The sequence below is a fragment of the Dicentrarchus labrax genome, unplaced genomic scaffold (genome assembly GCF_905237075.1).
Source record: "Dicentrarchus labrax unplaced genomic scaffold, dlabrax2021, whole genome shotgun sequence".
NCBI lineage: Eukaryota > Metazoa > Chordata > Actinopteri > Moronidae > Dicentrarchus > Dicentrarchus labrax.
In genome coordinates, this window is record NW_026136710.1 from 10026785 (window position 1) to 10052047 (window position 25263).

The 25263-nt window shown below is 38.2% G+C and overlaps 1 protein-coding gene across 2 annotated transcripts in view; it reads left to right on the forward strand.

Annotated features, from left to right (window-relative positions):
* Positions 1–478: 478 nt before the first annotated feature.
* LOC127370511 (astrotactin-2-like) overlaps positions 479–25263 on the forward strand; it is a 249299-nt gene continuing 224514 nt past the window's right edge. For both annotated transcript variants that reach the window (XM_051412637.1, XM_051412638.1), the window contains exon 1: positions 479–1021. In XM_051412637.1, coding sequence (XP_051268597.1) covers positions 550–1021 — 472 coding nt within the window. In that variant the 5' untranslated portion in view covers positions 479–549. The remainder of the gene's footprint in view (positions 1022–25263) is intronic.

Below are 25263 nucleotides of genomic sequence, written 5' to 3' on the forward strand. Positions count from 1 at the left end.
AAAATCACCATATTTGGAGGTACGTGATTGTCAGTAGAGATGAAAGATGTAAAAAATAGCAATCTCAAAAGTAACTAGATTTTTTTTTAAAAAAAAAAAATTTTTTTTCTCCCCCCAAACACATTTACTATTAATTTACTAAATTATTTTAACTAAGTTCTACCTGAATCACTGATTTTATTATTACAATTATTATTATTATTATTATTATTATTATTATTATTAATAATAAAACTTCTACACTTCTAAATTGAAAACATCTAAACGCAACTCAGAATGCAAAATCTGGGAAGTTTTTATTAATTTTCTTTGACAAATCCAATATGATTACACATAACAACTAACGTGCTGACTCCACCTCATATATGTCTTTAAAAGAGGACACGTGCTAGTCCATGTCCCAGTGATTTGTTATCCCACAGTGCGAACAGCGCAGATGGATGTGTGCGAGGAGCCGAGATGTCATTCTTCTCACCACACCTGTGCTGCCGCCTCCTGGACGGACGCGACTCCTTTGCAGCGACTGTACTATAAGTGAACGGACAGCTTATGAGCCCCACTCAAAGCGAGGAGAACCACACACAAGGAGCGGGGATGGCGAGGATTTTACCGCTGCACCTCCGCGTCCTTCTCGTGGGGCTCTTTTTACTAACAGACACCCGGACGGTCCGAGCGAACAGAGGGGCGGCATCGCCCGACGATGAGAGGGACAAAGAGACCGACGCGGAGACGCCATGTGAGGTGAAAACCGTTACCGTCTCTACCCTGCCCGTACTCCGGGAGAACGAGTTCAGCTTCACCGGCGGAGCCTCCGGGAACGTGGTCGGAGGAGGAGGAGGAGGGGTGGCTGCCGCTGGAGCAGGTGGTGTTGGTGGAGGAGGAACTGGAGGAGGAACTGGAGGAGGAGGAGCAGGAGGAGGGGGGGAATCCCGACTCCTGTTATTCGTTAGGACCGACCTACCTGGGCGAATTTCAGTAATGGATGATCTTGACAACACAGCTCTCCCCTACTTCACACTGGGTAAGAACTGCTTTGGTACTGTGTTTCCCCCCTCCACGGTGATAACCAGTCAGCTGCGCATTTGTGCGCATTGGGACCATGTACAGTATGCTGGTAGGCTGTATTATGCTTACTCCCTGGCGTTTAAGCACCTGTCCTGTTTCCATTACCTTGTTTGGATTCAATGCAACTGTGCTGTCAAGGCAGCATAGTGTGCATCTAATAAACCAGGTAAAAATATAACACAGACAAGGATTTCCCTTTCCCATGTTTTGACTTAAAACACTGCTGCCTCTGTATGGAATACAAACTACCACACAAAGTACCACTCATGTTTTAGGGTGACACTCCTCTCACCCTCTCCTACCTACTCTGTCTCTCTTTCCATCTGTCTTTCCTATTTTGTGGTTAAATATGATTATGACTTGAAATTTCATGCGTACCCTAAGTACGGTGCCCCAATCAAGGAATGCAATTTGGCCCTGCAAATATGCATGAAATTGGTATTTTATTCTCTCTTGAGCACATAATTCGTAGCACACATGCATGGTGGTATAAGTTTAACTGAATATAATATAATAATATGGCTGGGGTTTGTGTCACTGTCAACATTTGGTCATGGCAGGATTTTAAGGGGGAACAGGTACACATCCCCCCCTTTTTTGGGTTAGGTCAGAGTCTGAGATAACTGAGTGAATCAAAACAGCACTGCACTGGTCTGTGACAGGTCATGTTAAGTTCTCTTCTGGGGAATAGCAGCCCTGATTAGATAATCATAGAGGGCATGATAGCGGAAAAGTGTTTCTGCCTTACACCGACTACAAAAGGTATTTACTTTTGTAAGAGGAGCACACTATGCATGAAAGGAACTTGCTTGCCTTGCTTTCTCCATATTTTTCACTTATGTCACAGAGTCATGTGAAAGATGGATGTTCTAATACTTGCCTCTTTGGTGTGTGAGCCAAGCAACAGTATTGGTAGATGTGCAGGGAGTGTGTGGCCCACAGTAATGTTTGTTAAATGCAATAAGCCACACAAGGTGGACCTTAATTGCAAGATGCTGTATGTTTCCCAGTTCCCAATCTGTTCAGCACTGTTTTGGCTCAGTATGATGGAAAACCTGTTATATGGCAAATACAAAGATGCGAGACTCTGTGGAAGTCAGTGATGTGGGTACTGAGAGAATCCATGTCTCATTACTACAGTTTTTCGGACTGTGGTTTGCTGTCTTTTCCCCCGGTCTCAGTTTCATCCTCTGTATGAGGAGTGCCGACTAAACTGGCTGCGCGAAGCAAAGGCGGGCAGGCAGGCTGAGGGCTGGAGCATTAAGCTAGTAAATCACTTTCTATTCTCATTAAGGACAGCCGTTGACTGGTGAGAAAGGCCTCTCTGTCCTCCCAGTCAGCCAGCTAGCAAATTTGCTGCTTCACCCTTCCAGTGCATGACTGCGTGATGTGGAGGGAGGAGGAGAAAAAAGGCTTTACTGCGAGCATGTTCGCCCACGCCGTTGACCACATTGTGAAATGGAATAACAGCAAGTTGTATACACAGTAAATCATGATGTTCTCACCACAAAACTGACATTTAGGACATTAGATAGGAATTCACACTATTAAGTTAAACACCGGTTTTCTTTTTATGTCCAATATTTACATTTAAAATGAATATAATCTGCTGGGAAACAGTCCGATATTCCAGAGAAAACTAAATACTTACCTGTTCTTGTATCAGTACGTAGTTTTTCATGGCAGGCTGGTATTGTAGGATACCTGCTGGGTATGTCATGACAGAACCACACAGCGGAAGCTAATGTGAAGAACGTTATAACTGTGTGAAGATCAAGTCAAGTCAAATACAGAAGTAGACATTTTGGTGTCACCTGTGTTTTCCCTGCGTTCAGTATTCAACACAACAATGTATTAGGTCATCTTGACAGCTTTTCTCCTGGTGGATATATTAGTGGCTGAGTCCTGCTTGTGAAATGAGATGTTTTACCCGACAACATAAAAATACACAGTGTCGTTGATTTACAACATGAGCAAATTGAATTACATAGACAGTGAATTTTTATTATCAGAATGGCATTTGTTGCATCAATATTCCACCTTATCATTTTCTCTCTCCTATTAAAATTGTGAATTCTGACATTCCAGGATGAGAGCTTAAGCCTCACCAAATACACACACAGACACACACACACACACACACACACACACACACACACACACACACACACACACACACACACAATGTGGGCTTAAGCATAGGCATGTCATTTTTTATCTATTTCTTTTTTTAATTTTATATTTTTATTCCCACTAAACATTATATAGGACGCTGTAGTGTGCATGGCTGTATTGGACTGAGGCAATCACCCACCAACGCTCTATTCTCTTCCTGTAATATCTGTTGTTCAGAAGTGTTCAGAAAGCTGTAAACATCACTGCCTGCGACAAAACAGACTAACAACCATAACAACATGGCAAATGCTGCCTCCAATAATGTAATCTGTACTCAAGAACAGAAAATTGTTGCAAACAATGTTAACTCATGGTAAAATATTTCACGTGTCAAGTATCTGAAAATTGAATCTTACAATAGCTCACTGGTTCAGAGAAGAAACATTTACACAGTTAGCTGGTGTCTACACCTGCTTGCTGTTTTTTTTTCTATACATGTTGAAGGACGTTTTGACCTCTCGCGCTCAAAATAACGTAAGTGCCTTTTCATAGTTTAAAAAAACACATTAACACTTCCCCCCCTTTCATGTGTGCTCACTGTTTTGCTTTGCATCAGTCAGTGTTGACCGCTGAGCTGCACTTGACCGACGCGTAAAGGAGCAAAACCAATGCGTTCATTACTCGTCCTCGCAGCAGCTCACTTTCTCTCACTATTATTTTGAAAATGTTACCACAGAGATCTCCTTATTAGCCAAATGCCATCCAAAGCGTAATGAGCATGGCCTTGTGTCTGTTTGTTCGATACTGTCAGATGTCCGATTGTTTTGTCGAACCAACCGTCAGAGGTTAGGGTAGAGGGGGGAGGGAGCAGAGAAAGTCCCCTTCCCACTGTGCCCTGCATGCTCAGCTTTGATTTATTACCTCAAGTGTCATGGAGAATGGATGAGCAGAAAGGGCAGTGCAGAGGAAATGTACAGGGCTCCTTCCCCTCCCCCCCCATTTCTTGTTTTGTTTTCCTAGCCCTTTCCTTATGTGTTTTAGAAAATAATAAAGCAAACAGTGAGAGAAATCAATGTATTCACTAAGCACACAGTCCGTATACCTTTGGTAAAATGATGTGCATGGGATTTGCTGATATGTTTTATTGTTTTTTTTGTGAGTGCATTTTAGCACGTTGGAAGAAATAAAGGGTTTCTACCTCAGCCACATTCAATTTAAGTGTTTAACTTTTCAGCTTCAGGGCTTTCCTTCGCTTTCCTGGTGCTACACCATAATTTTCTACTGTTGCACCATCATTTCAATTTAAAACTTGAGAGTGTTAATGTCAATTTCTTATGTGGTTTCAGTGTGCAATGTGCAAGTTATGTTGGTAATGCAACTTTGTAGCATCGCACATGGAAATTCTAGGCAGAGAATTCCTGCGCTGCTACGCTTTGTCACACAGGATAATTTTCTTTGCTCATTTTAACTGATGTTGTGGGTGGAAATCGATATGTTTAGCAACATGCCTGACTCAGTCAACAGCTCATTAGGAGTTCACCTTTTTGAAAACCTTCAGGCACTTAACACAGGATCGAAAACATTAAAATGTCTCCCCTTCCTTTATCGTGTCTGTCCATTGTATTGGACAAAATCTTTACACTTTTTCATTTTCCACCACATCTTAGTTTTTTTGGGCGCATCTTATCAAACTCAGGTATGTCAACCAGCCTTTTCCTCCCTCTGCGAATCCTCTCTCTGCCTCGCTGTATCTGTCTGAGCAGGAGTTACAGCGAACCCGGCTTGCTTAGAGATGGGAGATTAAAAGCAACACTGGTAAAGTGAAAAACAGAATGCTTGCACTGGAGTGCTCTGTTCCCTGTGGCACAGAACATGTACACACCGCACTACATCTCAATCTTTTGTCAGGGGTTGAGCTTAGCACTGCAGGACAAGCAATGAAGAAGGCGAAAAGGTCAACAGGAGAGATAGGAGTTATTACATGGTGTTGAGCTGAGATGGAGGTGTGAGTTTTTATAAAGTCTTTTTAAATCGTAGCATAGCACTTAATTTAGCGGTAATTTGTATGGAGTCTGGGTAGGAATACTACAAACACGCTCATCCCCCCGATATACCGAGGATGTTAAGAGACCAGAGAGAACAGGATCCATGGTTAGGCTTGTGTTGGCCATCAAATGGTCTATTTATGATCTTTTGACCTGCTATAATAGACCTATAGCAGGCTGTCTTTTTAAGATGAATGCTCTACTACAGGCCGTCTCATTTGTAGTGTGAATTCTGTTCCTTACCACACACACGTACGTGTAATGCCCTGCCACAGGGTTTCCGGTCTAATGTCTTTTTGTTTGTTCGTACACAGAAAACAGACAGGTTTACGACAGAAAAAAAGCCTTGCAATTGGTCTTGATCTGCTATTAGTCAGAATGCTTCTTTCATCAGCTGCAGTATCGTGTGACTTCCAGATATTCTATTCTTATTATAATTTATGTTTTACAACTTGTGAAAAGGCTTAAGTTTTGCCTGCTTCCACTGTGATTTATCAGCTACTTCCTCCATTGGGGATGGGGAAAAGCCAGAATCTAATATGCACCTGTTTTTTAAAAATTGGATGCTTTTGAGATTTGATGATAATTGAGATACCACTGCTGATGATGGATTATACTTGCATGTGTGAAGGATTGATGACTCTGGGTGTTAAACACAGCCACAGCTTTGTGTAATAGTTGTGTAGAAGCTCTGACACTTTGCCAATGCAACAGAAGATGTGTGAGAAATTGAAGGAATAAACAACATTAAGTGTCTCAGTTAGGTGTTGGGCCGTAATGAGCCACTAGAACAAGTGTCTGGAGCTCTACTTGAGTGATTATCACCATTCTTCCAAAATATATCTTCTCATTTAGTGTTTTGATGATGATGGTGGTGGACGCTGTGAAAAACTTTCATAGCTGTCAAGCTAAGTTGAAAATTTGGTGATTGCATAGGCAATAGCGTACAATTCACGCCATTTTCATACTAATCAGAAACATATATATATATATATATATATATATATGCAATCACTCATTTATTCAGGTTTTTTCATTCAGTTTATTCGGTGAAACTGTGCATTTCCTTTTCGTCAACAGTATAAGTATTAATATTTAAACAGTTTATTAAGAAGCATTACCACAACCATTTATGGCTAACTCTGGAAGTAGAAACCCGGCTTGTGCATACAGCTTTACAATGAATAAGATTTCTAAAACAGATACACCCCACTTTATATATCTTTTATTGTCATTGTATTCAGAACAATGAAAAACAGTTTAGCAGCTATTCAGTATTGTGCAGCATAGTTTAATAAGTTAAAATAGAAGGAATTATACAAAAAAAAAAAGCAGATATATTTAGTTCTGGGCCACTGCAGGCAACCACGCCACCATCTTAGTATTGGATTATAAATTTGGTGCAAGGAGTGCATATATATTTTAGCCTTTGTTCATCCGTAGTTTTAATCTTGAACCTACAGGGATGTTTGTGCATCTGGCCCCTGCTGTCATAAGCATGAGTATGAGCATGATATCTTCTTGTAGGAACTTGTTTTATTGTAGTTTGAAGAAAACCATATGTTTTTCTTTTGCAAGAAACTGCTTTTCCAAAAAACAAACAGTTTGTTAAGTTGTCTCACTTCACCCAAGGGGAACTCATTTGACAGCCATGCTCATTTACCTTAATGGTTTACAGGCCTGAGTGATGGCATGGAAATAATGAATGACGCGTGGTCAGTGACCTGTGCTGGTGGCTCCCCTTTGCAGGAACTGTGTTTTGAAATGCTTTGTTTTAATATCTGTATATCTAGTCTTGCCCCGTGGCAGTGGTGGACAGCTTTGATCTCAAGATAATCATTTGATCATTACCATTGCTGAGAGGCGCATTGTAGTTATCTTTGACGGACTGAACAAAGAAGTTTTATGTAAATATCCCTAATGAATGCACAAGCTCAGTTTTTCTTACCTTTTTTCCTCTGATTTATGCAAAGCAACAACATGCACAATTGTTCATAGATTTTTTCCCCCTTTTATATTAATTGGCAAAGAAGATCAAAGATAATGTTTGGCAAATGAGGGAATGGCAAAATACAATAACCTCTTGTTATGTTTAGGTTTGTTTTTGTTTATCATATATTCTATGTTTAAAATGAGTCAGCTAAGATGCAATCTTTTGGGGTGATTTACTGTAGCAGGATAAATAAAGAAATGGCTAGGTCCTGATAGAGTGTTTACTCTTAAACATACATAAACATGAGGTGTAGGCTCTGTTTACTTATGTTTAAAACAAATTAGGTTGTCTGCTTATACATGTAATTGCTGAAACTCTAAATGTAATGGTTGAATTTGATATTTAGAAATCGGAGCAGAGCATGCTGCTTGTAGAATACTTATATGTGCAGTGTATACAAGTAATGTTACCAACCTGACAGCCATTAGCATTTTACACAGGACCTCCGCTATGGCTTTGAAAGCTTTCATAGATTCAGTGACAAGCCGAGGGACTCTCACTAGGACTATCATGTCTCTTATCATGTAAACTGAAACCAGCAGCCTGCATTTATTTAGACATTGGCATCAAAAATTAAAGGCAACGTAAACTTTTTCATCAGACTACCCGCCTGTAAGAGCTGATTGTATTGCTTTCCGCCTCTTTCATGGATTTCTGCTGAGCTTTTTCAGTGCTACCAATGCTTCCTCCCCTGTTATCTTTGTAACTTCTATTGTAAGTTTCTTTGAGCATTGTTTTATGTGGGTGTACCTCTGTAAGTCCAAGACAACTTATCTTGATATTTAAAGCTGGACTAGTATCAAAGAACAGCCTGGATGGTGTATCTAACAAGAGAGGATCTTAAAAGCGGATTCCCAAAAGATTCATAAACTTTGTGCTTGCATACTGTAGAGAGGCTTTCTATTCTGTGCGCTGAATGCATAATGTGACACTGATTTATAAAAGCAATTCCATTTAGTTGCTCTTTTTGCTCCTTGGGCTCCTCTGCTGTGTCCCCCACCACATAATAGAAGGCCCCGTGTGACAAAAACTGTGTAATGTATTTGCTCTCTTAGTAAAATACTATGAGCCAGACATTTGGGGCACAAGGAGTATAGGTGGAATCCATCAACTTGCACAAAATATCTTTAAAACCAAGCATTATATGTAGACATGTTGAATATTTCATGAAGTTCAAAATTGTCTACAGATCACTTGAGGTCATTATCTGTGGACAATAAAGACTTCAGTATACTGCAAGAGGAGCATCCATAACCTTTCAAATAAAGCTTTGAGATTTGATTGAATAAAAGAGAAAACAGAAGGGCAGTTTTCTATTAAAGGTTAATTGAAGAAAGACACAACATGGAATCCAACTTTGAAGAAGGAGAAATCAAGGTTTTCATCAGGTTTCTAACCATATTAACAACTGGGCATCAATATGTACCTCTGTAACAACCAGTCTAAACAATTTAGCAGAAGCTGTGCTTTGAAAGGATGAATAGACTCCATTCCTATCATTCTGTTATGTGATTTGATTTGTTTTTTGTTAAGTTCATTGTGAGTTTAGCAATGTGAGTTGAATATTTGTTTTCCACAATAACTCTCGGAATGTCATATTTTTCTCTCCTGGTATTTCACTATTGAAGTTAGGCAGATCGATACTGATGCATACTGTCATGATGTTTATTTTTGAGAGTCGATCCTCACATATATATATTTTGACCAAGTGAGTGTAAAAAGGAATTGCTTTCTATTTAATGAATGTGAATTTGGTGATCAGCAGAGAAAACAACCAGACAGTGATCGTGGCTGCTATCCTGAAAGAACATGAAGGCATTACTGTGATTATTTTTGTTTATTGAATTCACTTTATTGGTATTTGAATAACTCAATTTTCAATTTAGTTTCATGGTGTTTATTCCTTAATTCCTTGGTGTCTGCTTTTTACAAATTGTCTGTAAGAAATATTTCCCCTTTCCTACACAGGTAGACATAAAAAAGGCGAAACCTACACTGCCTACAAATATCTTTAGCTTGCTCTAGAAAGACAGTTTTAGACCAGCGTTTCACTAATAGGATGACATGAATGAGCACAATAGTGTAGTGGAGCCCACCTTACTGTATGGACTAAATGAAACATGAGCAGAGAAAAGGCTTGGAGAGTTCTTTATGTGTATGGAATGGATGTTGTTTGCTCCTTCAGGCGGTGTGTGTGCTCATATTTGGATTTCTGCTTGGAAGCTGCAGTTTTGCTCAGAAAATATGTAGTTCATTCTTGTGTGAGAGAGCTATCAGGGTGCTCAAGAGCAGGTTGAATTCCTTTGCCTGGGCAGTGCCCTTACTTGTGTGCAAGGTCTAACTTATCTTGCGAGAGTTGTAATGGAAATGCCGCACACCTGCCTGCTGATACTCACAGCCAGTTGGTTGCAGACTGCTTAGTGCCAACTCTCTGTGTGACACACGAAAAGCCGCATTTGACGAATGGCAGTGTCGCTTCCATCTTATAGAGTCCTCGATAAAGCTTCTGCATTTCTTTTGTAGATTGTTTTTATGGATATGCTAACTTTTTTAGCGATATTGTGCCATTTTCATGCATAATTAATTTAGTGCAAATCAAAAGATCAGTCAGTCATCAGTACAAGCAATTTATTTTCAAAGTCCCTTTTCTCTGTGGCGTTCACGTCTTGCCAATAACAGAAACGGCAACAAAGACAAATTCAATCTGTCTGGATTAAAAAGGAATAATGTGAAATAGAAAACTAAACAGTGTATTGCCAAAAATAGGCTGTAAATTGCTTTACTTCATTTAGTAGCCTCATTTGTCCATTCCTTTCCCCTTCTTCCATTTCTAGCAGTGTTTTATGTTGAATTATCATAGTTTCCTTTTTGTAAAGGAAATTGAGTTGTTTAAAAATATGTTTATTCTCTGAGCAAGTGCAGTGGTGTGTCCATCAAATTACAATGCACAAAACACTACCACATTACTCTGCCATAATTAAGACCAGTAAGAATAACGATGGAAGTGAGTCAGCATCAAACTGCCAATATAATGTACAGTTTACCATGAACCTGGCTCACTGCAATTCACTTGTACCCCCGTGTCTGTCTTCAAACAGACCAAACCCCCAGTAAATGTCCTCCTACTGGTTGACAGGTTAGACTCACAGATCATAGGCAGGATGAAAGCCCAGTTTCACTCTGCTTGGACTCACTCCCTCTTGTCCTTGCTTCTTTCATGCACATATATTGTTCACCAACCTCTGCTTTTATTCTGAACTTTTCAGACTTTTTCACTCTGTTTGGATAGTTTTATGGTTCTGTGTCAACAGGAAGAACACACTGTTGAAATCATATATCAAATATCTACAATCTTATAGTATATTCAGGAGAGCATGGTTAGTGTTTATTGTACCAATGATGTGTATATTAGTTCATTATCAGTGTGGCAATGTAGTTAAATAGTCTTGACTAACCTAGTTAATGGAATAATTGAAATCGCATAAGGGTTTTATTTTGCAAACACGACAAGCAGTGTGTGTGTGTTTCAAAGAGGAAAAGGAGAGTCATTGTTCATATAAGCTGGTCACAATGATGTTTAAGACCCATAAAATTTGATTCCCACCAGAATTTACTCTGCACCTTGGAAACATGCCAGCTCTGCACAGCTCACTACCATCATATCCCCATGGTTCCTACAAAAGATTTTAAACCTTTTATCTATGCTGGTGTGTTTGTACCTATTTGCATTCCCTCCAAGCTGTACAATCTCTGAGATTTCCTTTCAGATAAAGAATGTGCACCATTAATCTCCTCTCGACTGATGGTTTTCCTCCGATATTTATTTTTATGCTTCATCATGCACATCTGTCCAAGTTCCTGGTGGAGTTGGATTTATCTGCACAGGGACACATGTTCTAAGTCTTCTTTTTCCAGTTGTCGGTCTGGATAATATCGGCCCATTGATTTCAAACAAAACACAGACATTTTCTCCACTCTGAGTAGTCAGTAAGATGTGACCAACATTGTATATGACTTCAGGTAGTGGTGATTAAGTTATGATGAAGCATTGTTGGTTTGTTAGATAATGGCGGCATTGTACAGTATTGTTTGAGAGCCACAAAGAGAATCATGCATACAGTAATAATTGTTCGGTTAGCAGGGGGCAGCTGTAATTACATTTCTGTGAAATTAGTTTTTTATTGTCAATATTTTCAATTGTAAATTGTTGTTTTTATTATGCATCTGCACGACTCATGAAGACATTTTGTGTAGTCAGTTTAGATATAGAAGGACAATATGTTTCCATGTTATTATTATCAAATGCCACATTTTCTATTTGCCATTTTAAAATATGTCTCTGATTTTAATCTTTTCTTTTATACAGCATCAGAAAGGTGTTTTCAGCGCAACTATGCACTTCTGATAAGCCTTAGGGGAAAATGGGCATTTGGCCTCACACATTGTATGCTTATCCAGAGGAAGCTCATTGGTATGTCATGGCTGTATCCCCCTTTCCTCCATTTAGAGGCATAGCACACAGTGTGCATTTTTTTCCAGGTATTTTGTCTGGCTCTGGATTAGCTCTGATCTAACAGCAATTACCCTTGGAAGTGTAACACAGCATAGCATGCTCTCCCGAGGTCACTGGTAGGTGATGTGTCTTCGGACTGGTTAAGTGCATTGTCAAGGTGAGCAATGGGCGCACATGGATTTGCAGCCCTTTATTTTGTGGCAGGTTATGTGTGGGATTTTCATACGCGTTTAAGGGATTGTCCATCAGTATCATTTTAGTGTGAGAAGTAGACTGTTTGCAGAGCTGTACAAATTAAAGCTGATTTGATTAAGACTCTACACTAATACCATTTAAGTAATGCAGTCATGCATAGACCCAATGGTGATAAAACAAGTGTTGGTAGCGTACACAAATAGGCATGTAGACATATCCTCCTCCCATCTGTTTCACAGGATTACACATTCAGAGGGAGAATGAAAAACACATGTAGCATGTCTGTTTGCTGCCCTGTTTGCTTGATCTGTGATTTATTTATTAAGAAGACTGGTATTAACATTAAAAACACTGAGGTCTGTAGCGGAGGCAACACAGTATAGCTGCAGTCCAAAGGGAGGAAGATGTAGAAATCTGACATTACTCCGCTAGTGGAAGTGGTTTTTAATGTCCCTATGTTCTCAGGGGAACAAGCCTGTTTGTTTTCTCAGAGGTCACATGAGGAGCATGGTTTTGATGGCAAAGCAGTTACTGGAATGTCTAGCAAACAGATAACTTTCTATGACAGAGGCATATTTGTGCATTCCTATTTGGGACTGTACTCATAGAACTAAAGTTACAACCAGGTAAATACCAATCTCCTTTGAAATTGTATAGCCTTAACAATTAATCAATAAAGATAAACTACACATTAATCGGTAACATTGAAGAGTGGCAGTCCTAGTCCCTTGGTTGACATTACGATGGGAATCTGTAATTACTGTAATTTTTGCCCTAAGCTATGATCATTGTTTAGAACCTATTACTGTAATTTGCAGCAGAAGACAGAGTACATGATTACTAGTGGCGTGGTCCACCTCAGTCACCTAGCACACAGTAACATGTAATTACTAATTGGATAAAGCATGTAATTTATTCACACATAATTGGCATTAAACACATGATACATGAAGTTTTATTATTAGTTGAGATTCTTTATAAATGTTTGAATTAAATTTTAAAGGATCAATAAGCACACTGTATTTGAGTTTAGAAAATAGTTTTGTAGTGGGATAGGTAGCTGAAAACATACTGGCCCATTCATGTTGCTGTTGAATGGGCTGACTCTTGTCATCTATTATGTGTTTGTGCCACTACTACCTAGATAAATATATTAAAAAAAACAAAAAACAAATTTAATCCCATTTCCAAAATGATTCTCAATATTAGGTATGTTGTTGTTATTATTTTATGGAAATATACAAACACTTTGGAATTAGGAAACTAGACAGATCATTCTATATTGCTCTGTGTGCGGTGTGCCTTCCACCCATTAGTCCAACAGTGTGATCACTGTTCCATAACATGACCGCAATCAGGACAAATGCACTATTAACTCTGTAATGAGACAGCTCAACAAACAGAATTAATGGGTCCATTCAAAATAGCACTCTCCAGCAATCAACACTTAGTTAGGCTTGTAACTATGGGTGTCAGAATCAGTGAGAATACTCTGTCTGAGCGGAAGGGAAAACACAAATATGTAGATTGATTTTGTTGTTTCTAACTTCACAATACACGTAAAAGAACTTTGACTTGTATAATTTTGAACACTTAATTCAGAGTAAACAATCAGGAAATGTTATTAAAATAGTGAGTATATTTTCACAAAAAACCTACTGAATATATCAAACGTTTGTAAATTGGTATATATTTTAATGAATGTCAGTCCCTTAATGTACAGCTTTATGAAAAGACCTTAATTCTCAAACAGCCTCTTTGCTGATTTTCAGCCTGAACCCTTTTGTTCTAATGTTGGAAGGACATGAAAAACCTACTGAAATGCCCACTGCATTCAGTATATCAAGAGCTTGCCACCACCACCTGTCTCTGCCCTAAAGAAGGTGTTGTATAACGTGTGATCCCACGCTTTAGTTTTACAGTAAATACTGGCCATGTTCAACATGGTATGGTGAACTGCTATATATCTAGAAGTTAAGTGAAAATTGTTTGTAATAAAACCTTTGCAGCATTTTCCACACAAAAACTCAAACACATAAGATCATTTCCATCACATATTATGTTTTATTTGGTATTTGTATCTACACTTTTGGATACTGTCAAGGCCCAAATGATTCAACATTAATAAACTCTCCGACAACCCAATGATGGATTTATACCTTAGCTCTTTCACTATAACATCCACTGATCTAATGGGATTTTCCAGACTGACTATTATGATGAAGTAGGCAAATGATTGTCAGGATGTTGCCACTCATCAGTCATATTAATTGCATTTATATGTCATTATTACAGTCTCCTAATGGATGATAGCTGCTTGCAGCCTGGCTCCCTTCTCCTTAACCTAATTGAGTTTGAGCCAATGTTTTTTTCTCTCCCAATGCAAACTGCAACTTGAGTGCTGTCTTCTTCCTGGTGTCTCCATAAAAAAAAAAACGTTGCTCCCTTTGACTACTTAATGCTATTTGTCAGTAGATTTGAACAGGCTTCTTAGTTTCGAACCTATTGATCCAGTGACTGTTAAAGGTTACATGGCTTAAGAAAGTCAACATCTAATATACAGGGATCAAAACAAACATATTTTTAGTGTATTGATTTTTTTTTCACTGCAGTGATGCCTCCCAGACTAAACAAGGAAGCAGAGCTTGCTTTTCACACGTTTAAGTCATTTTCAGTAATACTGGACTAACAATGAGATACCACACACATGCAAAAGTGTAATAATAAGTTGATGAGAGTCACAATGAAGAATTTGAAGCATTCTTTAAAGATAAACAGAAAATTGGATTTAGAATTAGATCCAAAAAGTTATATAATCATGAAACAATACATACTAGTATCTTATTTAGTATCAAAACTTTGCAGTAAATCCTAAAAATGTATTTCAAGGTTATTAACTGTCATACAGTGCACTTCCAAATTTGAATCGCTTAGTGCACCATTCAAATTGGCTGGTTCATGGTTACATTGCTGGTATGGCACTCAGCCTGTGTGACTGACAGAAGCCATTTGATTAGTCTAGATTGTATCCCTGCTAAGGTCAGACAGATTCCTAATGATGTGTTGTGTGGTTTTATGGACTCTTCCCATGAGTATTGGATAGGCTACTATAATAAGCTGTCACTGAGGCAGAATCACCCATTAGAAGCCACTCGTAAATGTCCATAGATTGTCCAGACGTAGTGGTAAAAGTGCCTCAATCATGTCACGATCATGACATTTCATGGCAGCTTGTTTGGCTTGCAAACAATTAACCCTTTGTGTCAAAAAAGATTGTGAAAATGGACTGGAAATGTTTCAGATGCATAGTCAGGAGTACTTGTATCATCTTATAAAACCACAAATTAAAATGTTGTTTATTTCCAACCGTTCTACATTGGCTGATTTTGCAAAATTCTGTCAAAAGAATTTGTTGACAGAAAACCCCTTTCAAGATGTGACAGGACTGAGGATGCCAGAGGGGCTTTCATTCATGTTTTTGGACTTTTCGAGGTTGACAGGTTGACAATACATACGCAATGACGTTCTTTGGTCCTTGTTTAAATCACAAGTCTGTTTATGTTAATGTCTTTTGATTTGTTTAGCTAATTTCTCACTCATGTTGACTGGCTCTCATTTAAATAAGCAATCAATTTAGCTGTCATGTGTTGCTGTCTGCTTAATGATCATCCATCCAGCAGAGTACCTGCTTCCTGTTTTCTTTAAATAGATATGGCAGTATACTGTAGAAAGAAATTTCAATTTGCAAAGCCATGACTAGATATTGTGTGTACTTCCTCTCAGTTGAGCTTACATGACCATAAATTAAATTTGTATAATTCACAATAAAATTCACTGAAATTAGGTAAGCATTTATCAGGCGCCTGAAATGAAGTTGTGCTTCTGCCACGGTTTACAAGGCATTGATGATTACAATAAAACATAGGATACAAGGGGTCTTACATTATGTAACTGACATTGAATAAACATGTGCACACCCATTTTAAACATACATTGACAGAAGCTGTAATATTGAAGAGCTACCTTATTGTGAGAATTTAGTTAAGACTTAATGTTGTTGTCATTGCTGATCCATATTTCTGGAGGGAAACAAAAGGCTACGGTCCTTGTTTGTTTAGCATGGTGTGTGTAATTACTTTTTATCTGCTTCATGGTGTTTATCTCCATATAAAACAGACCTTGTTGTCATTTTCTCAGTCGCGGTACACTAGTCTACTGCTTTTAAGTAAGTCTTTATTGTCATGACTGTATTACTATCACCCTTGGCACATGGCATTAAGAGCTGATTTTAGGGTTACAACATTTCCATAGATGGATGTGACACCTTCAAAGTGTGATTTTGAATTATTCAAAATGGTGAGACTACAGGCAGGTTTTGTATGATGGTTGTAGCCAGTGTGAAAAAGTCAAAAGATGTATTATCAAGATGGTTGCCATCATGCAATGAGAAATGTTGCACCGCTTTGCAAGCGAACATTATTTTTGATGTAATGCGCACACCACCTTGGCCCTGTATTAATCCCTTTTTTTATGGCACATATGTTGTAGTCTCTTGTTTTACAGCAACAGTGGAACAGGAAGGCCCACAGGGGATGCTGTAATAAAGCCTAATGGTGAAACTCGCCGTCTGGTAGGGTCAGATATTTAGTGTCTCTTCATGTTTAACAACTTTGGCTGTAGTAGTTGTAACCTCCATCCAGTATTTTTTATTTTTTTTTAAAAACTACATCTAAAAATTAAAAAAATTACAGAGTTCAGAACAGCACACAATGTATTGAACAGAAGACAATTTACACACATTAAATCTGAATTTCGTGTTTCTCACTTGTGTATTTGATTATTGTCATGCATTTACAGTTAAATGTTCTGTTCAGTATATGGTTGTTTTATGGGAAAGAAAAGCACAACATCCAAAGTCAAGAGTCACTTCCATGAAATCTGATTTTATTAGTTTGTTGCGCTATTGATTTGACTTGTACCACAGTTACACCTGCTTGTTTACTTAGGCTGTGTCTAATATCACTCCCTAAAGTCTACTAAATTAACTGTGTGCCATTTTATTTGAGTATCTGAATTCAAATGATCATGATTCATAAATGTCTGAAGTCTAATTGTACTGCTCCCTATTGATATATTATATATACTATTATATAAAAGGTAGTAAATAAGCTAAGATTACTAGCTTTTTTTCACATGATCATTTATCTTTCAGCTAATTTGTAGCAGGATCCAAGTATCTACATTGTTAGCCTCTATTGTGTCTCAATATAAGACTACTTTTGCTTCTTAGTAACTATCAAGTAATGCCAAACTCCTACATCTACATCTGTAATGTCAGGTCTTCATATAACAGCTTTTCTTTCACACTCTATACAAGGCTCAGGGGTTGCTGTATAATTTAGTGGTCCAGAGTGGTGACCTCATCCAAGTTTTGACAAGGAGCATTTATTATACTCTTAGTATTTTCATCTTTGTGTGGCCTTTGGGAGCCTAAGAGTGTGTTCCTTAACAATCCACTTTTTTAAAGATGAATGATGACATCAAACAAAGAAGAAAATGTGTGTCTGTATGGGTCCCTTGGCTCTTTCCCCTTGAGATGTAAATGCATCCCAGAAGAGCATTTTCCACCTATAATGTGTTAATTTAACCCAAGGTTGAAAAAAAAAAAAAACTGGCTATTTTTCAAATGACTTAACAAAATGGAAAAGCCATGGCTACGTAACGTTAGAAAATCTATTTAGCACTTTAAATCGGCACTGGCAACACAAAACCCACGTTTTTTCAGCCCCTGACAGTTCTGCCAACACATTTAATTTCAGCTGTGCTAAGCTGTCCTGTTTCAAACCATTTAAACACAGGACTTCTCCAACTTACTCTGGTTGATGCAGTTTCAGCACTGAAGAGCTCCTTCACCGCACACTCTCAGGCTATTTCCCACAGGCCCTGGAAACAGTAGTTAGTAAGCCACTCTTAGAAAAGAATAATATGGACAACATACTAATATAATTACAGGCCCATGTCAAACCATCAATTTTTGAGAAAAAAATTTGAAAAATATGTTTCTGAAGAGCTTAAAACCCTATTGGCCCCAAACCATTTTTAAAAATGATTTCCAGTCAGGAATTTTGCCACGCCACAGCACTAAACTGCTCTTGCATTGAATGACATCCACTTACACACAGAGAGTGCAAAAGTTACAGTATTGCTTTCAGCACGGTCAACCACAAGTTAGCAAAGGTTTGACTTTCTGGCACAGTGCCAAACTGGTTTGAATCCTATTTGAAGGACATGGACTAATTTGCGTTGATCGATAATAACACATCTAAGCGTATAAAAATGTGGAGTTCCCCAAGGCTCCATTCTTGGGCCAGCTTGGTTTGACTATGTATATGCTGCCAGTAGCTCAGATTGTCGAAAACAACAAAACCACAGATATATATAATGATATCAGCAGGTGACTGTGATCCTATAATGGCACAGTGTATAAACACTCAACAAATCAATGATTGGATGTACCATATTTTTCTCCAGTTAAAACAAAAACCCCTCCCCTGTAAAAGTTAAAAACCAGGCCAGAAATCTTGGTGTTGTAATGGACTTAATAATCCACATTACAACAATTACAAAATATTTTATATTATCATTTTAAGAATATATGAAGAATTAAAGAAACTATGTTTCAGCAGGCTTTAGAAAAACTTGTTATGCATTAAGTAGGCTCAACTGCTGTAAAGTCAATCAGACAGCTGCAGCTGATTCAGAGCTACTGCTTAAGGATTAAAACCACTACATTCTATTAAGTTAAACCTGGGACTATTTATTCAGATCTTGCGCTGTAATTCCTTTTCTGTTATTTATTCTATTTAAGGTTATTTTCATCTTCATTTGTTTTACTCTCCTTTCCTTGTGTATTTTTATACTATATTTATCATTTCCTTGTTTCTATTCTATTTTATCTATTTTACATCTTTATATTCTCCCAGTGCATTTTTGTTTTATGTAAAGCATTAAGACTTGCCTTGTTGTTGAAAGATGCTAAAGAAACAAACTTGCCTTCCTTGCCTTGCCTTGATACATAGGACACAGAAATTGCTCAAAGTCAGCACTTCTGACTGAACAGCTCATGTTTCACTTTGTAATAATGCCACAATACGATTATCAGGAGAAACAGACAAAAAATAAGAAGAATTAAGTGTGAATGGAACTTTGCTTACAATGGCTGCTTCTCAGATTATACAAGGCCACACAGAGATTCACACTGATTCCTATGTAGAAACAGAAAGTACTTTAAAAGGCTGTGTAGTGGATCTTTTATGGATTGACATAACCTTGCATTAAGGTTGGTTTCCAAAAAACACTCAACACAAAAAGATTCACACTTACCCTTAATGGTATTTAGTAATGAAGGTTTATTTTTGTTTCATGTGTTCAGTTACTGGGATATTAATATTCAGAGATGTATGCCACTAACGAACTATGAAGGTTAATTATATTTTGTTTGCTCAAATCAAAAATAAAAGAAAGAAAGAAAACAGAAAACAGTTTTCATTGGCGCAACCAATGAAATAGTTGTCATGAAAACCAATGACGTGAGGGCCTTTTGAATTATCCACTATATTATTATTTTTCAGATGTACTTTTCAATGCTTTGAGCTGAAAAAGTGAATTCCTCTCACTTCAGTTAATGGTGGAAGCACACGTTTCTGACACTTTTTTCCACTTAACACCAAAACTATGTCCATGGCTCGACAGAACTGAGCAAGTAAATATGTTTTTGTGATTTAGGGGAACTGACCCTTTCAGCTGTTCCCAGTCAGAGGATTTTGGCTATGCTGTTGCCTGTTCTCAGGTTTATTTAAAACCTCGGCTTCTTTGTCCTTTCCATCATGAAATTGGGCCATGGACTATTTACTATGTCATGGTTTTAGTATTTTATCTCTCTCTTTTTCTCTTTCTCTCTGTATCTCTCTCACTCACACACACACACACACACACACACACACACACACACACGCACCTATTTTTTCCTATTGCTTTTCACACCTTCCAATATATACAGTATGTGACATTTTGTCCAGCTAATGCAGCACCTGTAACTAAGGTGTAACTGTCTCATGTTATCTGGAGTGTCATGTGAGGGATTCTGGCAGTCTAATTTGACTATAAAAACCATTGCTCAAAAGACAGATTATCTAATGACTGAGACCTTCATCATGTGGAGCATCTGAAAACACTGAGCATCTATTAACGCTAATGCATATTTAATCATTTTTTCAGCCCGCTCTGTGCAGCCTAGCAATGCCTATGATGATTCTGCAATAACTTGGCACATTAACAGCAGGAAACATTATGATTCCTTAATTGTAGACATGTTTTTGAGAGATTTGTTTGGGGATTTGTGTGTGAAAAGCACTTGAATATATCCTATACTCTGTATCTGGTGTATGTGGTGTTTATTTTAATGCAGATGCACCAGGAAACCTTCTGTAACTCCCAATGTTCTCTGAGCTTTGGATGTTTTGTACTAGGAGCATACATAATAATTACCTACAGTCTACCTTATCAAGCATGCAGTTTAATCCTATGTGCATTCCTGTATATATCTCCAGATTGGATTAAATAATGTTTTACCCTTTGTCTGAATCTGTTGTTAAGCTAAAAACAACTAGCTTTTATAATCTAGGAACTGATCACTATTGATGCAGGTGGCAGGAAATCCGAAGGTTCAGATTTATTCAGGGAAAAATATTCAGTGGAAACATGGTGTTGGGGAACATAAATGCAGTCCTTTTAAGATATCAACTGAATGAAGTGTTTTACTTTTCAATGTGGAGGGATCTTGGAGGCAGCAACTTGGAGAGCAGAGCAGAAGGAGAGGGACGCAGCCAAAACATCACTGGAGCCAAAGGGAGGATAATCCAAGTGGTCAACATCCGCTTAAGTAGACTGCTTGGCACTTGACAAAATGTAGCGGCACAGTGTATTTACACATATTTTAAAGACAGCATTACTCCAGTCTCCAAATGCTATAACCAATTAAAAAAGTTGTTATATCTGTCCGAAGATATTTTTCATTGCTCCAAGAAATACTTTCAGACACACATTTATCTTACCTTGAGCTATATTTCCAAAGGCGTGCCTTGGAGGCATTTATCATAGAGATGGAAAAAATGAATCTGTGTCATTGGCTGGGTTAAGAGTGTGTGTGTTTTATGTCTGCGGACACCTGGGGCTCGTCACAGAAAGCAGTTACCTGTATAACTTGTCTGAGTAAAACCCTGACCATCCTCAAATCAGAACATTGGACTGTTGTATAAAAAAAAGTTTCAGGTTTTACTAACTCAGTGGTCCTGCTGTGTGAGACAGACCTCTGTTTGTTGGCATGAAAACAACTGCATGTGTGAGTATTTATACATGGATTTATTCTGTGTGCTTGTGGCTTCTAGTGTCTGTCTCTTCCCTTGCAGTGTGTGTGTCTTCACACTGTCTGCTGTCTAAAAGAAACAGAGTTGATGGCTAATGACATCTGACAGAGGCCGTCTGTTATGGTCATGTGATAGGTCTCATAGCAGCGGATGCCTGCTTGAGAGCTGTGGTCTGAGCATGAATCCATGCGAGAAAAGAGAAAATAGAAGACTGGCCACAAGACAAAGAGGCCAATTCTTAATTTATTACATATTGTTATATAAAATTCAATATACCGATAGAGAAGCTTACTTGAAAGAAGGGAACTACTGTCTGTGCACATCGGTAATGTGCTTAAAGCAGACATTTTCTGTGGGCCCTCAAGAAAAGGAGCACAGACAGTGCAGGGTTTGCCGTTTCAACTTCAAATACATATTTTCTAGTTTGAAATGGTAGGTATAACAATTACTGTATGCCTGTGTGAGTCATCAACCAGAGACACAAAAGTTTCCCTCATATGAAAGTTTCAGGAAATTGAGTTTGAGTTGAGTTTAATGTTAGCAGGCAAAACACCAGTTTGAGGTGTTGTGTATAAGAAAACACAAAAAGAATGCTTGCATCTTAAACAGAAAGGTATAAATACACATGTTGATCACAATTCTCCTTCAATTCATATGTCTAATAAGACCATGCTAGCTAGAAATCTGCCTATCTCATCACATTTAATCATTGTGCTTCATCGGACACACATAAAGACACATACGCGCGCGCGCACACACACACACACACATTTTTATAAAAACACTCACATGGACGCACACAGTGTTTCATTCACCTATCAATCACGTACGGCTACATCTCCTCATCTGAAACTGGTTTGGCACAGATACGAATCAATGTACCAGTCAAGTGAATCCAGGTGAGATAGAAATCCGCTTACAGACCTCTGATCACAATCAAACCGTACGGAGGCAGGTTTACCTTAGCTTCAAAAACACAGCGTCATGGCACAATGGGGGACAACTATGGAAGGGAAAGCAAAGGAGATTACATCTCAGACTCTGCAGGCTGCTCCGTGGGAGGTGCTGGTGGTGCTCAGGAAAGAACACATGGGGTTGAATTCAGTGAACTAACACAGACTGACAGAGGCTAGTATGTGGTCTAGGTTAGATGAGTGGTGCCAGTGATCTGCTATGAACGTGGTTGCCTTACTGATACATGTGGTACATTTGGTTTGTTTGTGTAGGTGTAAGAAAACTGATTTTCAAACAAATACAGCTAAATTGATTTAATACCGTTCACTGGCAGACTTATTTGAAAGCGTTAAATGGATACTGTTACATAAAAGATTTCACCCAAGATATTAAGCCATCAAATTTGATTTTGTGCAGTGAGAAAGTCAGCAGCAAAGCACACCGTGGTAACATTTTTGATGTGATCACTACACGAATAACAATATGTGTATGCAGAGAACATGAAGGGTTGTTTAATGTCTCCTTTAACATCTTTTGGCTGCGTTTTGATTTACTTAAACATTAACACACTAGAGTTTGGTACCCTGTGATGTGCTGTTCTACAGTGTAAAGGCACAGAACAGTCATTTTAAAACATGTTTTTGTGTGATAATTGAAAACAATATGTTATAACACAGCACAAAACTAGGTAGGTATCTGAAAAATGCCGTACTTAATCCCAAGTATGGCATTGTGTTCATGGACTAGAACTAGGCCTTTCTGAGTTGCAGCCTATACCTTTACTTTCTGATGGGACTGACTGCATTGTCTCACTTCTGTGCCAGACCACTTAGCTACCTTGGCTAGTGGGACCTGCTGTCTGCTGGAGACCACTCCAGGAGACTGTTGGCTATAGAAAATAATTGATATCATGCTGCAGTAGCGGGCCAAAGCAGGATGATAGAGACGTTGGAGGCCTGACAAAGAATTGACACATTTATGATGTTTCCAATTATGGTTCCCAACCTTTTTCTTTAAGGGGCCCCCTTTCTATCATTGTGTAAACCAATGACCCCTGACTCTGTGACATATTTTATGGATTTTTTAAATATCTTTTTTAATACATGACAATAACAGTATAGAACAGCTGATGAACTGTACAATGAACCCAAATAGTAAAGACAATGACTGTAGAAAATGTGTGTAAAACGAGTGATTTGGATGAATTATTTCCAGTGAATATTGATCAGAGAAGAGTTTTCTACATCATTTTGTACAATTCTCTGTCTGTATTTTGTTTTTGTTTTTTGTTTTTTTCAACAATCATACATACTTAATAGGCAAATTCAGTGTTTTCTTCTCACTGTTCTATTAGCTCTTCGGTTGTTTTCTGAAGCAGGGTGAGGCTGTTTATCAGAGAGTGAAGGCTCTGTGAATACAGCTTGTGTTCAGGTCTTCAATGTTTAAATCTTAAAATAATCTAAACTTAAAATAACAATTTAATTTCTTTTTCTTCACAGAAATGAGTGAAATGTTGAGATATAGGCCAATGTGTGTACAGTTTTCAAGTTATCTTACATCCCTTAAAATCAAGAGTGCTTTGTGAGGCTTTGGTGACCCATAGTTGGCGTCCGGACCCCCAGGTAGGGAACCACTGTTCTACTGCACATGCACAACTTCACAACTTGCTTCTCATGCACAACTCACAGAGAACATTTACATACACTTACAGAACAGTTACAGAACCCATGGAGAATAGCTGAAAGATTTCATAAGCTACCCATTTTAGATTCTTATTCATCACCAATCAATGATGAATTGCTCCACTCTGAGACCACTGTCTGCTGCTCAGTTCTTCAGGTGAAAGTGCCATTGTAAGTCAGCATATTTAATATGATATGTCTATCCAATGCTGTCTGCAGGCAGGCTGTCTGTCTGTGTCAGCAAGACTTTTAAGTGCTTAATTATCATAAAGACAAGCACTTTGCTTCTTTCTGGGAAATGGAGCAAGCTGTCAAAATTTTCGGTCTCAATGTGCCTGTCCAGCACTGGTGGGTTGAAGAATAAGTCTAAAATTGTTAACCTACTGTGAAGGTACACTGTGTGTAGTTAGGTGGCTGAGTGAAATGGGAAATGTATGCTTTCACCTCAGATAAAATAGTGATATTTAAGAATCCTTAAGACGACATAAGAAATACAGCTGTATAAAAAGAGACTTTAGTTATGGTGGTTCATGTGTGTCGCTCCAGTGATGGTAAGGAGTGATGGTCAATGGATCAATCAAACACTAAAGTAAAATAGGTCAATAATCTTATTCATCTTATTATTTCAAGTACAGCTTAGACTAAGTTTTTAAAAGAGGAGCTAGCCTGACAAGCTACAGATGTCCTAAAATTATCATAATAGGTCATATTATACATGTTTTGCCTCACAAATGGAGTGTTCGTCTACTGCAAGTGTTGATAATGTTATGCATCCATTTTTCATCCATCAAGTAATTTTGTTTTCTTGTAGGCTACATGTAGAGCCTCACAGCTGTTTGTGTTGGTGGACTTTTAGACATTTTTTTTGTATTGAAGTCAGTTTTTATCTTTAAACTGACACTGTAATATGGCTGTTCTGTTACCACTCTTCCTCATTTGAGTAACATCTCAGAAACAAATGATTGTATTATGACCAGATACTATTCAAATGAAAAGGAGAAACTTGAAAAGTAACTGGAGAACCGTCATTGGCTTATTAGCTCTGTTGTTTTTAGGGGCTTACTAGCATAAGGGATATGATGAGTTATGATCGATAAAAGTGATGAGGCAGCGGTGATCAAGGGGCAAAGATGGGTTGAAGCTATAAAATGTGACTTGACATCAAACGACCATAAGATTGTGAAGTATTACTTTCCTTTGGCTTCAAAACAGAGCTTGAGGAATAGATATGAATTAATCTTTCCTTACAATAGCAATTATTTACTATCAGCTGTAA